Source organism: Aulonocara sp. 'chitande type north' Nkhata Bay, linkage group LG3 (genome assembly GCF_057382095.1).
Source record: "Aulonocara sp. 'chitande type north' Nkhata Bay isolate Kocher_YH1m ecotype deep benthic linkage group LG3, A_spYH_male_GT1.1, whole genome shotgun sequence".
Lineage (NCBI taxonomy): Eukaryota > Metazoa > Chordata > Actinopteri > Cichliformes > Cichlidae > Aulonocara > Aulonocara sp. 'chitande type north' Nkhata Bay.
Window position 1 is genome coordinate 58,474,093 of NC_141346.1, and position 15,028 is coordinate 58,489,120.

General features: G+C 42.9%; 1 protein-coding gene across 1 annotated transcript; it reads left to right on the forward strand.

Annotated features, from left to right (window-relative positions):
- Positions 1–1,581: 1,581 nt before the first annotated feature.
- On the forward strand, positions 1,582–9,736 carry LOC147336308 (protein NLRC3-like). The gene is made up of 7 exons (XM_086285358.1): positions 1,582–1,707; positions 1,792–1,890; positions 2,049–2,147; positions 2,911–3,012; positions 6,061–6,137; positions 6,254–8,045; positions 9,556–9,736. The coding sequence occupies exons 1-7, from the start codon at positions 1,619–1,621 to the stop codon at positions 9,734–9,736; spliced, it is 2,439 nt and encodes an 812-aa protein (XP_086141484.1). The 5' UTR covers positions 1,582–1,618.
- Positions 9,737–15,028: the final 5,292 nt, after the last annotated feature.

Sequence of the window (15,028 nt, forward strand, 5' to 3'; positions counted from 1 at the left end):
TTATGAGGATGGATGATCAAGTTTCTCACTCTCTCCTTTAAATCTCAGTTTTTTTCTTCTTCACAGTTTATCTGTTCATTTATTAATGAATAACACTGAAAGAGTTTCTGTTATATTTCCCCTTGAACATCAGCTTATTAGGGCGGCATTAGGAAATAGCCCCCCTCCAAAGAATGAATAAATGAATGATGATAATAATAAAATGATTCAAAAGCAGAGCTCAGAGTGGTAGAATGGTCAAACATGGATCCACGGGTGGTTCAACTGCATTTGGTGACGTGACTAAAGCAAATCTTTCAAATAATCCCACCATCAACGGGATGTTGTCTCCTTTACTACGGTTACTTTACTTGGTCACCGTGTGAATTTCTTTGAAATGAACCAAATTCTTTTATTTGTCGGTTGTTGCATATTTAACCTCTACAGTCAGGAAAGGAGGAGATGAGGCCTCAACAATGTTGGGTTGTAGCTGTGGTTCAGGTTAGAGTGAGTGTCCATGGAATAAATGTAAGTCAGTGAACTGGAAACATGACTGTGTTCAAACTTTGTTTCCTTTTTATAATGAGTCTAATCAAAGGTGGACAGAAGTATCTCCACTGTGACTTTTCTGTGTCACCATCAGAGCTTCTGCACAGTGTTTCTGGGGCAGATAACATTGCAGCATTATGGAGACATTATGGAGACAAAAAGAAAAGCGTCTGGACTTCTTTAAGTTAAACTTAAAGAAATCCAGACGCTTTTCTTGGACTGTTGGTTTCAGTGTTTAGTCTCATTCACACACTCCCTCAGACTCTTCACACACACTGATTTGCTGACATAAACACACTCCACCATCTACAGACTGTGAGCTCCGTCTTCTTTGTCTTTGGAGCCGAACTCTGACAAAGTCAGGAACAAAACTTTCTCCAGCGTGTGAACTTTCCTCCTAGACTCAGTCTGAGCAGTCAGACCACATATTTCTACAGCAGCACATGAAGGTGTGGCTCACACACACACAGGTGAAGGAAACAGCTGCAGTATTAAAAACTGCTTCACTGTCTACAAATATATGAACTGAATGTTTCTTTCAGGCTGTAAAAACCTTATTTATCCTCCATTACAGTCCTGCATTCAGAGCATTACTTCTGTTATATTAGTACATGTATTTTATTCTGATGAAGACATGAAACTCTGAGCTGGATTGAATCCATTGAATCAGAGTCCAGGACTCAGACTAAACACACTGAATGTGTCCTGAGCTCGGCCGCTGTTCCACAGTAACTGCTGTCAGAGTCACTGTTACTGAGTTAGCTTAGCTAGCAGAGCAGCTAGCAGTTAGAGTATGAACTCTGTAAGCAGTCAGCTCGGTCCTGGACATGGTTACTGACATAAAGCTGCTCTCTGCAGCCATGTTTGACCTGCTGCTTTGTAGGACTACAGTAATGGAGGATTTGGAGGCTGAACTGGGCTCTGTGACACTTTTTGTAGTGAACTGATGAAAGCTGCGTCTCAGATGGATGTTAGTCCAACACATCAGACACGACCTCTGCAGCTCTCAGTTGATGTGCACATGAATGATTTGTGTTTCCTCTGCAGGTGAAGGTAGAAAGTATGTGTGAGCTGATGTGAATTGAGCAGCATGGATCAGTGTGAGGACAGAGAGGAGGGAGTCCCTCCCTCTAAAAGCACTCTGTGTGGGGAACATGAGAGCCAGACCAAAGCTCAGAGGTGAGATGACCATCTCTAACTGTCCATGACTCTTCTCCATGTCACAGCTCAGCACTCACATCACTGCTCCATCATTATTCACAGGAACCAGCCTGGACCTCCACCCAGCTCTGTGTCCTCTAAGAGCAAACGGGTGAAGCATTTCTTTCATAATTTAGGGCAAAAAAAGTCATCTGACAAAAAGTAAGTTCATGTCAGTATTAAAATGTTTGAAATTTTAATCAGCTTTTTACTATTTAACGATTTAAATAATATACTATTTACATAGTTTGTTTATACTTTTTATGTAATGTATTGGACACATTGGATGTGACACATGTTTCATGTTCACTTACTTTTAGCGTCAATCAGAAACCATCCAGCTCTGTGTCCTTAAAGAGTGACCGGTCCAATCATCGAGGCATTGGTTTTAAATCCCAGCCAGTGTCTGCTGCAGAGAGGTGAGCTGTTAGTAACAAGAACTCTCTGATTTAAATGATTTTCATGTTTCCTGGTTTCTAAAATGCATCTCTGTAGCAGAGCAGTGTCTCCAAGGACACACAGGCTCAGCTGTAACTGTCAGTTTATCTGGTTTAAGACACATTTGGACTCAATTGGCTGTTTTTAACTATGTATTTTAATCAGAGGTGTAAATCTAGACCTCACACATCTGGATCCTAAACTATGATAGAAACAGCTGCTAGCAGTGGGTAGTTTGACTTTGATACGCTGCTCTAGAAAGCAAACAAAGGTTTGTGCAGCTCCTCTTCAGAAAAGTGTTCAGAGAGCAGCTGCTGTATTAGACAAAGGCTCGTCGTGTGAGCCCAGATGTGTGTAACAGCTGGATGAAGGAGAACCATCACAGTCGCGTCTCCATCCCGCCTTTATTAATGAACTTCCTGTTGCTTGCAGATGACAGGAACACAAAGTGTTTGTGCCACGTGATGCTGCAGGATTTGTTAACGTGTCCATGATGGTAACATCTCCTCGTCTAACTGCAAACACATGAGCGCTCCTAACGGCAGCTATCACAGCCACACAGGCAGACTGTGTCTCACTGTTGCATTCAGGGACATTTGTTTTCCTGGAAAAAGCTGAACTCTAATCTAAGAGGACTGTTACTGACAGGAAACAGCTGCATTATCTGCAGTCTGTGTGATCACAGCTGCTTCAATCACTTTATCAGAGAATTGATAATTGAATAAAACATGTTTGTGTCTGCAGAGGTCAGAGGTCACAGTCTGCAGGATCCAGCTGTCCGTCTGTGAGGAGTGATGGGTCCAAAGGTCAACCTCTAAACTTCAGTGCTGAACCTGGACCAACGAGGTCAGAGAACTGTGATGACTCCTTTACATGTTTGTGTTTTCCTGGATAAATATGACCAAAGATTCATTAAAAAGATAAAAATATTAGACTTTGTCCTGTAGCGCTGTGTGGCAGGCAGAATTGGACCCAAACACAACAGGATGAAGTCAAAGAGGCAGCTTTATTTCAGCTGTGAACATGCAAACACCAGAAATAAGGAAACATAACTGTAGGTTTGCAGTGAATGAAGCCTCAGCTCGACGCTCCATTTTGTCCCTCTTTTCCTTCTCCAAACAGCCACATCAGGAGTCTCTGATGGAGTTTTAAAATATTTAATTACAAATGTCCAAAGATGGGTTCAGGATACCTGAATCCACAATTATTAAAGCTAAAATAGTTCACAGGGTTTGGATTTTGTTAGGTGACGAGAGAACATCAAAGTGTTTTTTATCTTTAAACAGTATTTTTATCACTTCAGTTGCTCTCACAGCCCTGTTTGTTATTTTACCAGAGCTCTTATGTTTCACTCAGTGCTCCCACCAAACACCTTGGAGGACACATTAGTGTGATTTAGATTTCATTGGTGCAAACACCAGTCACACAAGCTAACCCATGGAGGCAGCAGCAGGCTTTGTGTTTGGTAAAGTCTGCTGGCTTAAACTAAGAGAGTTTAGTTTGTTAGCACAAAGAGCTGTCAGCTAAAGCCCCGAATGCACTTTGAATACAGACGAACTGAGAAAAACACTTTAAATACAGCAAACAGTCAAACTGACCACAAGTTTTTCAGCTGATCATCCACAGCAGTACGTTTAGCATTCATGCTAGCAGCAGGCTATGACTGTCCACAAGGCTTAATATACGTGTGTGTTTGATATAATGCCAACAAGTACAAACAGGTGTTCTTACAGGTCTTAATCACAGAGCTCTGATAAGTCTGGTGACTTTCACACTCAGCAATTTTGCTGCCTTTTATTTTATATTGGCCTTTTTAAAGCCCTTCAAAGTCTCCCACATTCATACAGAGCTTTTAACACCAAACTCCTTTACAGTCCTTCTCCTCTCACACACGATCACACGACTGATTTGTCTGCAGCAGCTGTGTTACTGCTAGTATTTTATTATGTGTGTAATCTCCTCATATTGTTCCTGTGGTTTAGTTTGACTTCCTTCTGCAAACTCAGCTGCTCTGTTGCTGATACACGTCTCCATGAATATGATTGATCAGATGCTGTCAACACCATGTGTTTCATGTGAGCGCTCAGCTGAAACCCTGGGTTGACTTATCGAGTTAATAACAAGCTTCACGTGACTGTGAATGCTAAAGTGAATCCAGATAAAGGAAAGAGACCCTGCTAATGTTGGACTCACTTCTTAGTGTAGATCCCAGGAGGAAGTTCAACATAGCCATTCTTTGTGCTAGCTCGACCAAACCTGAGACCACAGTGCAGGATAATGATCATCATCTGTCTCTGTCAAGGACATTTAAAATCCACAAATAACAAACATAATTATATTTGATCATTAAAAATATGTTTTCACTTAAAAAGCATGAGCACACTGGTGGATTACAGAAACATGAAAACTCGTTAACAGTAAAGTTAATTTAGGTGTAAACAAAGTGTCAAACATACTTAAGTAGAAGGACTGATGTTTGTGTTAACCCTCACATGGGCTGTACAACATTATATAGGGAGACAAAAACAGAGATTATCGTAGCCATCGCTCTCTCGCATGGACGTGGCAGTCTTGCTGTCTGCTGCGAATCCTCCCCGTACCTCCGTGACCTCGTCTGGTATCTGCTCCCTCCTCTGTAAGAGACAGTAAAGGAAAACACGTCTCTGCCTAGTCTTGAAAATCGAATCTTATCATCCATTGTTCTTCTAGGGCCTCTTCTTCTTGTGGCCTCAGCTAACTGCTAATATTTAAATGGCTAACATTAACATGTGTGCCAGCCAGGTTAACATTTATGATGAACTATGATTAATTAACTGATGTTGAAACTGGAGCTTTACTGACCTCTGAAATTCCTCCTAAAGTGTTATTCAGTGTTGTGACAGTCAGCTGCTTCAGCTGCTGCTGGGATGGGCTGTGGCAAAGAGAACAGAGAAAATCCAAATCAGAGTTTTTCTCTGAATTAAAAGCAAGGAAACAACAATATATTCTACATGGTGAAACTGATGGTTTCTGGTGTTTGGGTCTGTTTTTCTGTATTCATGCAGATAAAGTGTAAACTCAGATGAATTATACCATCAAATGTTAAAGGAAAATATCAGGATGAGTGTCTGTGAGCTGAGAAGGACGTGAAGCGAGCAGTTTATCCCAGAGCTGAAGCTGCTCTGTGTGCAGAGATGAGCTCAGATTCCTGCTGTGATTGATCAACAGTCACAGAAATGTAGACTTGTAGTTATTACTGCAGTATGGTCACAGCAGATACTGATAAACATGTATTATGAGGATGGATGATCAAGTTTCTCACTCTCTCCTTTAAATCTCAGTTTTTTCTTCTTCACAGTTTATCTGTTAATTTATTAATGAATAACACTGAAAGAGTTTCTGTTATATTTCCCCTTGAACATCAGCTTATTAGGGCGGCATTAGGAAATAGCCCCCCTCCAAAGAATGAATAAATGAATGATGATAATAATAAAATGATTCAAAAGCAGAGCTCAGAGTGGTAGAATGGTCAAACATGGATCCACGGGTGGTTCAACTGCATTTGGTGACGTGACTAAAGCAAATCTTTCAAATAATCCCACCATCAACGGGATGTTGTCTCCTTTACTACGGTTACTTTACTTGGTCACCGTGTGAATTTCTTTGAAATGAACCAAATTCTTTTATTTGTTGGTTGTTGCATATTTAACCTCTACAGTCAGGAAAGGAGGAGATGAGGCCTCAACAATGTTGGGTTGTAGCTGTGCTTCAGGTTAGAGTGAGTGTCCATGGAATAAATGTAAGTCAGTGAACAGGAAACATGACTGTGTTCAAACTTTGTTTTCCTTTTTATAATGAGTCTAATCAAAGGTGCACAGAAGTATCTCCACTGTGACTTTTCTGTGTCACCATCAGAGCTTCTGCACAGTGTGGAGAAAGATCCAGAAGCAGAGCTGGACTGCAGACAGCCAGTCAGAGCAGCTGTGTACAAAGTAAGACTGAACATCTGTCTGCTGATGGACTCATTTCTGAAAACTGGACTTCTTGTGTTGTTCAGACATTGAAGAGTTTTCTTTCTCTTTAGTCTCATTGTTTTTCTTTCTTTCAGCAGATGTTGGTCTGCAGGAGGTTTTAGATGAACATAAGATCAGTCTGAGGAGGAGATGTGAACGTGTGACTGAAGGAAGTGATGAAACAGGAAGTAGAACCCTCCTCAACACCATCTACACTGAGCTCTACATCACAGAGGGACAGAGTGAAGAGGTTCATACCCAACATGAGGTGAGGCAGCTGGAGACAGCTTCCAAGATGGACGCCCTCCATGACGCTCCAATCAGGTGCCAGGACATCTTTAAAGCCTTACCTGACCAACAGAGACCCATCAGAGTGGTTCTGACCAACGGCGTGGCTGGTGTTGGAAAAACCTTCTCAGTGCAGAAGTTCACTCTGGACTGGGCAGAGGGCTTGGAGAACCAACATGTCAGTGTGGTGGTTCTGCTTTCATTCAGGGAGCTGAACCTGATCAGAGATGAGCAGTACAGTCTTCTGGAGCTGCTCCATGTTTTCCATCCAACATTACAGAAGGTCACAGCAGAGAAGCTGGCTGTCTCTCAGCTTTTGTTCATCTTTGACGGCTTGGATGAAAGCAGACTTTCATTGGATTTCACCAACAGGAAGCTGCTGTCTGATGTCACACAGAAGTCATCAGTCAGCCAGCTGCTGACAAACCTCATCCAGGGGAATCTGCTTCCCTCGGCTCTCGTCTGGATAACTTCCCGACCCGCAGCAGCCAATCAGATCCCTCCTACATGTGTTGACAGGCTAACAGAAGTACGAGGCTTCACTGACGCCCAGAAGGAGGAGTACTTCAGGAGGAGATTCAGTGATGAAGAGCTGTCCAGCAGAATCATCTCCCACATGAAGACATCCAGGAGCCTCCACATCATGTGTAGTATCCCAGTCTTCTGCTGGATCACTGCTACAGTTCTGGAGCACATGTTGACTACAGAGCAGAGAGGAGAGCTGCCCAAGACCCTGACTGACATGTACTCACACTTCCTGCTGGTTCAGACAAAGAGGAAGAAGAACAAGTACCATGAGGGACATGAGACGAGTCCACAGGAGCTGACGAAGGCTGATAGGAAAGTTCTTCTGAAGCTGGGGAGGCTGGCGTTTGAACATCTGGAGAAAGGAAACATCATGTTCTACCAAGAAGACCTGGAGCAGTGTGGTCTGGAAGTGACAGAGGCCTCGGTGTACTCAGGAGTTTGTACAGAGATCTTCAAAAGAGAGTGTGTGATCTTCCAGAAACCAGTCTACTGCTTTGTTCATCTGAGCATTCAGGAGTTTCTGGCTGCTGTCTACAAGTTCCACTGTTTCACCAACAGGAAGACAAAGGTGCTGAAGAACTTTTTGGGAAAAAAATACAACAAGTCCTCTCTGGATGATTTCCTGAGCAGAGCCATGTATAAATCCCTCCAGAGTGAAAATGGCCACCTGGACCTGTTTGTTCGCTTCCTTCATGGCCTCTGTCTGGAGTCCAACCAGAGACTCTTAGTAGGTCTGCTGGGTCAGACAGAGATCAGTCCAGGAACCATCCAGAGAGTCATCAACAACCTGAAGGAGATGAACAGTGATGAAATCTCTCCTGACAGAAGCATCAACATCTTCCACTGTCTGATGGAGATGAACAACCTCTCAGTACATCAGGAGATCCAAGAGTTCCTGAAGTCAGAGAACAGATCAGAGAAGAAACTCTCTGAGATCCAGTGCTCAGCTCTGGCCTTCATGCTGCAGATGTCAGAGGAGGTTCTGGATGAGTTGGACCTGCAGAAGTACAAAACATCAGAGCAGGGACGACAGAGACTGATTCCAGCTGTGAGGAACTGCAGAAAGGCTGGGTGAGTCCAGATGTGATCATTAACATCATTGATCAGTGTAGGTTAGTAGTTTAATGTTGAAAATAAAATCAGATTGTAAGCACAAAGTGTTTGTGTCCGTACGCTGCAACCTTCCACACCATTCCTTTATTGTACAGACTCAGCAGCAGCTCCATGGATCCCAAATCCAAGAGTGGAGAACAGATTTGAAGTGTGTCACATCCATGCAGTCACAGCTGTTTCCACCATGTTTCCACTGATATTAATCCTGTTCAATGACACGTTTCATATCAGTGAATATGTTCTTTAGGACGTCCACTGACATGTTTAAGTGTCCTGCTGGAAATCACTCAAATCATCCATGAAATCCATGAAAAATCCTTTTAGTGTTTCTAACTTCAGCCTCTGTCCTCTCTCTCTCTCCATCCTCCTCACTGCTTCTTTCACTGATAATCACACAAACATCGTATTCAGCTACAAAATAACACAATAATATCATCTGATGATCATTATTATAAGAGCAGGATCCATATTTGATATCAGAGTAACACACTGCTTGGTTATGTGCAGTCATCATCAGTGACTGTGGGTCAAACAGAAGCTCTCTGATTGGTTGCTGACCTTGGTCACCTGTCCACTCTCACCTGTTTGTGTTTGCTCTCTCTTTGCTGTCTCCATCCTCTCTCTCCTTTCTCTCCCTCTCTGTCTTTGTACGTCACTCAGGTCCAATGGAAACAGTGACATTTACAAACCAATCAAAGACAAACTGATCCATGTCAGGTTATAACAATATTCAAAGTGAATACAGGCTGCTGCTGGACACAGACAGGTAACATCATTTTGACTTGCTGTCACCTGGATCTGGACTCATAAACACTGAAGCCCTGAACAGGAATACAAATCATTTTCTGCCAACTAGCGACACAGCAGCAGATAATGGCTCAGAAAGCTCAAATGAGCCAATCATTTCTGTGTTTAGTTCCCCTGAAATCAGATCTGATATCAGCAGCTCTGAGTTCATTCATCATTATTGTCCAGTGATGAGATTTCTGCTCCGTTTGGTAACAGTCAGCAGGTTTTTCCTGCGTGTGGACGTGAACAGTCGTACCTGACAGCAGGTAGCAAACAGAGATCATCTTTCCAGCTGGAACTCTTCACTGAGCTGAACTCATTCAAAATGTTCTGGAGTCAAAACAGGAAACAGTCCAAATGTGTGTCTTCACTCTGACTCTGGATCAGATCTCAGTGACAGACTGTGGACATTATGGAAGCCTAAATGTGACACCATCTTCCTCCTTCATCTGCAGATTAAAGCCAAACAAAGATTCTCATTAAAAGTCTGCAGGTCTGAGAGAGACTCAATCGTTGTGTCATGTCAAACACAGTAAGAGGAGCTGAAGCACAGATGTGAAGAGCAGATTCATCAGATTATGACCTCACTCTGTTTTGTCTTCATATACATTCAGTCTGTGTTTATAATGCAGATTTTCTGCTTTTATAATAACACATTTTATATTTTCTATCATCACAGACTGACTCGGTGTGGACTCTCAGAGTCTCACTGTGAAGTTGTGGCCTCAGCTCTGAAGTCCAGCCCCTCCCATCTGACAGAGCTGGACATGAGTGGAAATAAAGACCTGCAGGATTCAGGTGTGAAGCTTCTGTGCGCTGGACTGGAGAGTCCAAACTGTGGACTGGAGACTCTGAGGTGAGTTCACTGACTGCGGCTGTTGTTGTTTTTCTATATTTCAGGTCTTTGATGTTTGAAACTTTCTTTAGTTCCTAAATGTTCAGGATGTGTCTGAAGACAAATGTGAAGAAGTTTGAGTGCTTTCAGAAATGTTGTCTTTCCAAACGACTGAACAACAGTTTTTCCTTTTGGCTCCAAACAGAAGTGACAGACTTGAGCAGGGTTCATTTAAAGGCTGACAGAAGTGGAGTGGTGACGGGGAGATGTTTGACAGGACAGTGTTTCAGCCTCCACAGGTTCATGTTGTGCTCCATCAGTCAGTGAAGATGAAGTCAGTGCTGATGAGGCTGTAGAGTGTGTGAGGGATGTGAATGAGGATGATGAAGATCTGATGATAGCAGATAAAAACAGGCTGCAGAGACTTTGAGCCATACAGGGCACACAGTGTGTGTACAGAACAGCTGAAATCATTATGGAGGCCTCACTGGGATATGGAAGCATCACAGTACAGCTTCAGTGAAGCATTAAAGTCTCTGATATGAGATGAGAAATGAAGCAGCCAGAGCTTTTTCATGAGTGGAAATCCACTGTGACTGTGAGCTGCTGCTACAGCCTCCAGATTAGCCAGCAGCTCATCCTGCTCAACATTTTCTCACCAACTTTAATAGAAGTGTGATGTTTTCAGCTGGAGTGATGGTCAGGGTGGCCTCCCTCTCCTCTTCTTCTCCTCTTCCTCTTTCCTTTGTAAAGCCACTTCTGCTGCTTTCATTCATTTGGAAGTCCTGTAGCTGAGTTTGGGAGAGACTAACAGCCTCGGCAGCAGAGGGGAGAAAGGATGTAACTGTTGGGTCTGTGTTTCCACAAGCCCCGCTAATTCTAGAGACTTATTCATCATGAAGAAAACAAGACAGTCGATCGATCCATTACTTGCGCAAGGGAGGCCTCGTCTGTGTCCAGCACGACAATGACCCCAATGGTGGCCTCCTCTCGCTGCCTTTTATTGACAATCTTCAAACAATAGTTTACAAAGCACCTCCCCTTGCAACCCCCCTTTGGTTACATAGACAAGGCACTGTATGTAAGTGTGTGTGTGTGTGTGTGTGTGTGTGTGTGTGTGTGTTACCTCCTGCTGACCAAAGGGTCATAAACCCAGGAAGTTTACATCAAAAGAAACAGATCTTTCAGATAGGATGTATCTACAATAAAACCTCCCCCAGCACAGAGTGGCTGGAGAGGTGGTCAGGATCAAAGGGATGGCTTTGATCCTACTGCTTAAACTAAGACTGTACAAATTTAAGAAACACAATGGCAACATTCAACAATTAGACTTAACATTTCCCTCCTTTTTGTCATTGTTCTTAAATTTCAACTTATGCACCCTTTGTTTGGACAGTGTCAGTATAGATTTCATTCATACACAGTAAACTACATCCTATACATAAGCAAATCAGTATCAACAGTCCAAAAACAGGAATTAATTTTTTCAAAAGAAGATGCCACCAAGGACCAGACGGTAACCAAGCTATCCAGCCTTGTGGCGGATCTACTCCTGTCGTGCAATTCATTATGTATTTCTTCAAGTAAACAACTGAATGTCAAAGGTCAAACAAGAAGAATCATCATTCTCAAAAATCATATGTCACTACAATCCAACTGTATACAGACATAGGTATTTAAACGCATCAGTTGACTTTATTGTTTGTCCATATGGCTCTCAGCTAACTTCAAAGCTGCAGCCTGGTCAACACCCTTCTTTATGACTCCTATCAACCCCCCAAATCTTCTCACTGTAGGCATCCTGTGGGGGTTAGAGTCAACTGGTGAATTATCTGCATTTACAACTCTTCTCCTGTCCTGTTGTCACCACAGAAAAAGCTTTGTAAAGGAAATTGGATCAAGCTGTTTTGAACTTCTTGGCTCGAAACCTCAAGTGTTCATGATGTAATGTAGACAAAAGGCTTCTCTGTTTACATCCTTCTTGCAGAAAACAAAAAGAATAGGTGATGTTGCCATGTTCCATGGTTGATCTCCAACTTGGGCTAATCCATTGTCCTTCATACACATAGGCAATTGGCCTGTTTCCAGTTCGTTTAGCTGTTCAATGTCCTGCAGCAAGTCATATTCTTTGAGTCAGACGAGCAGGTCTGTCTCACCAGAGCAGTTCACCTTCCCAGCTACTGGTGAATCAACCTTCCATTCAGGTTCAGAGCAGTTGAAAAGTTGGCAGTGTTCCCGGATGTGTTGCTAAAGCAACCAGACAAACTGCCTCGCTCTCAGTGATGCTATAGGGCCACAGTCCAGAAGAATGTGTAGCCAGTGGCATCACAAGCATAACCATTGGTCTCATTCTTTATGTGAGCGGTTGTGTTCTTAAACTGCCACCAGTAGTTGTTGAAAACCCATGCTGGTACTGGGTGTGGTTTGCTCTGTTCCAGTGCGCTCCCTGTCATCCCACTCAGGGTCCACAGGCACAAGAAGATGCACAGCACATTCCCAGCCATTCTGATGAGTACCTGTGGCTCAGTTGGTTTCTTCACCGGATTGAGACGAGGGGCCCTGGAGGCTTTCCCCCCCCTTTGTTCCCGGTCTTCCTGCCACTTACTCCGAGCTGGCCTGGATGTGTGTCACCTTCTTGCAGTGCGCTTGATATATCCAAGTGTTCCTTCCAGCAATCTTCACTGCTGTGGTCGTCGTCAGCAGCATCCGATATGGACCTTCCCACCATGGACTGGACCAGCACTTCCTCTCCATGGCCAACATCCAATCTCCAGACTTCAGACTCTGCTCCTGCGGAGAAACAGAATCATCTGGCAGATCATTTGTTCTCATGACTACTTTACTTTTAAACATTTTCAAGCATCTAATCTGCTAATACGCTCTCTCTTCTGCTTTTCTATCATCACTACAGAAGACTGGAACTCTAAATGCTCTAACATGTGTAATCTCAAAGAGTCAGACCATTCTCTGTTGGAGTAATCCTCATGTACTTATTCTATACAGTCTAACCATGTCCTGCCTGTCTTCCTAAATCTTAACTTTACTATTCCATTAGTTCTCTCTGCCTGCAAAAGTTTTTTTTTTTAAAAAGTATTTAATAATCCTAGAATGAGTATAACGACTGCTCATTTCCCTCCTGTTTGAGACATGGCAAAGCCAATGGCTCAAAATAGCAGCAGTCTTATACAAATTATCAGGCAGTACTGGTTTATCACACAGATAAAAAACATCATCCTGCAAGCTTGCTCCCTCTGTAAGTCACAACTGTTTTCCTGCTGTAGGTGAGTGGGCCTGCATGTCTGCTGATGCTGTACTGATAAAAGGTTAACACCATGTTTAACTACAGCTGCTTCTTTTGTGATCTTATCTGCAAAAACTTTCCCTAATGCAACTGGATCTTTCCCTCACATGTGTGCTGCACATTTACAAACGGCAATTCTACTGGTTAATAACACTGCCTCCAGCAGATTTTGCATGAGTTTGGTGTGTTCTGCAGGTTTCCCTGTAGAGGTTGTCACACCTCGTCTCACTCACTGCACTACAAAGAAATGTACAGTAGCAAATGTATACTGCCTATCAGTGTATATTGTCTCTCTACAGCTTTACACACTTCCGTTAAAGCTAGCATCTCTGCTGCTCAAGCAAATATGAAACATGCTAGTTGTCCTACATAGATAACTCTCTCTCACTGTCTGCTACAGTAAAACGTGTTCTAGTCTGTCCCTCTGCTGCTGTAAAACTCAAACCATCAGCAAACCAAACCTTTCCCTCAACGAGTGGCACATCTATTAAGTCATCCCTCAGCTTACACTTCTTCTCCTCGCGCTCTCTACACTCATGAGAAGTGCCCTCCTCCGTTGGCAAAAAGGGTTGGACAGATTCAGAATTGTGCACCACTTTATGGTAATATGTGTGGTTGTGAGAGTAACATTAAAGACAAGTGTCTTGTAGGTGTCAGAAATGTAAGTTTAGTCTGCAGTAGTAGACATCTACCTCGTGTGGAACTAACAATGTCAAAAGGTGAAATAAACTATTGAAACATTGTACAGCTTAAACTGCTGCACATACTGATCTCACGCATGGAGGTAAAGCACGAGCAACTAGAGCTAATCTTTTAGGATAGTAAGTTACTGGCTTCACTTGTGGAAAAAGTGCTGTTAGTTATTTTACAGTCACCTGGCATTTGTGCTGTTCACAGAACCACAAGTCCATCGCTGGACCTCCTCTGCGCTGTCACTTTCTGGAGCTTGGCACGCTCCCTCAGGTTCCATTTTCCAACGCTGCTGAAGATTTAACCCTAGAACACTATCGCTATAAATAGTAACACGATCACTAATGCCGGGTGATTTTTACCCGATATAATATAACCAATGAAAAGTAATCAAATATATCAAAATATGACAACACATGACAAATTAGAGTGGTCTTCTTTTACTTTCAACTGTGCCATGTCTAACAAAATGAAAAATAAAACTCCTAAAACAAAATAATGACTCTGGAAAGCTGGTCTTTGGTCCACCCATTCCTGGGACATTTGAGACTTCCCTGGTGATGGCACAGGCTCCTCGACACGCAAACAGCTTAGTTGTCTTCCTTAACGTCAACGTCGAAACTCTTTCATCTTATTTAAGATTTGCTGTGCAAAGTCTCCTCGTGACGATCCTTTGGAAGACCAGTAACACAGCTCTCTGTGCTGAAGGTGATCTCCGATCCTCCTGAAAACTCTCTCCTGGCCTCAGCTTCCATCTTGTGGACGATCCTCTCAGTCACTCCTTCTCGTCATGGCACCTCACGATATCTACAAATTAAAAAATGACACTCCTCTCGCCACACGGCTTTCGCCATGTGTCAACTCCCCAATGAGACATGTACAAGAGTGTTGTACAGTCTCCCTAAAACAATCTCCAAGGTTTGTCCCTTGGAGCAGCTTCACTCCAAGCTGTAACCCTGTGTAAAAACATTAGTCAGCATTGAAATGTTCAGCTTGTTTAGCTCCCAGCTCCTGTATCCTAGAAGACAAAGTCTTAAAATTAAAACAACTTCACATTTGCAACCAACTATAGATCATAAGAGTAATAAAGTATTCAGCATCACAGAGACAAGTATCATTGCAGGTTTATTCTAAACTCATTAAACTCCTACTTTTCCCCATAATTTGTTCCAAATTATTTAACATCTCACCGTCATTCCACATTGTAATCAGTGACGTCCCTTAAGTTTGTTACTCACCATGAGCCCAACAGTGTGGTCAGATAATGGGCCCCGATGTAACTATTCTGTAACCACTGCACATCTGTTCAATTGTCACTCGTCTGTC

What these genes read in the sequence shown, in the direction of transcription:
- LOC147336308 (XM_086285358.1), top strand. Translation starts at nt 1,619, where the DNA reads ATGGATCAGTGTGAGGACAGAGAGGAGGGAGTCCCTCCCTCTAAAAGC. An exon ending in AAAAAGTCATCTGACAAAAA is followed by an intron (nt 1,891 to 2,048) that starts GTAAGTTCATGT and finishes ACTTACTTTTAG; the next exon opens with CGTCAATCAGAAACCATCCA. An exon ending in TCAGAGCAGCTGTGTACAAA is followed by an intron (nt 6,138 to 6,253) that starts GTAAGACTGAAC and finishes TCTTTCTTTCAG; the next exon opens with CAGATGTTGGTCTGCAGGAG.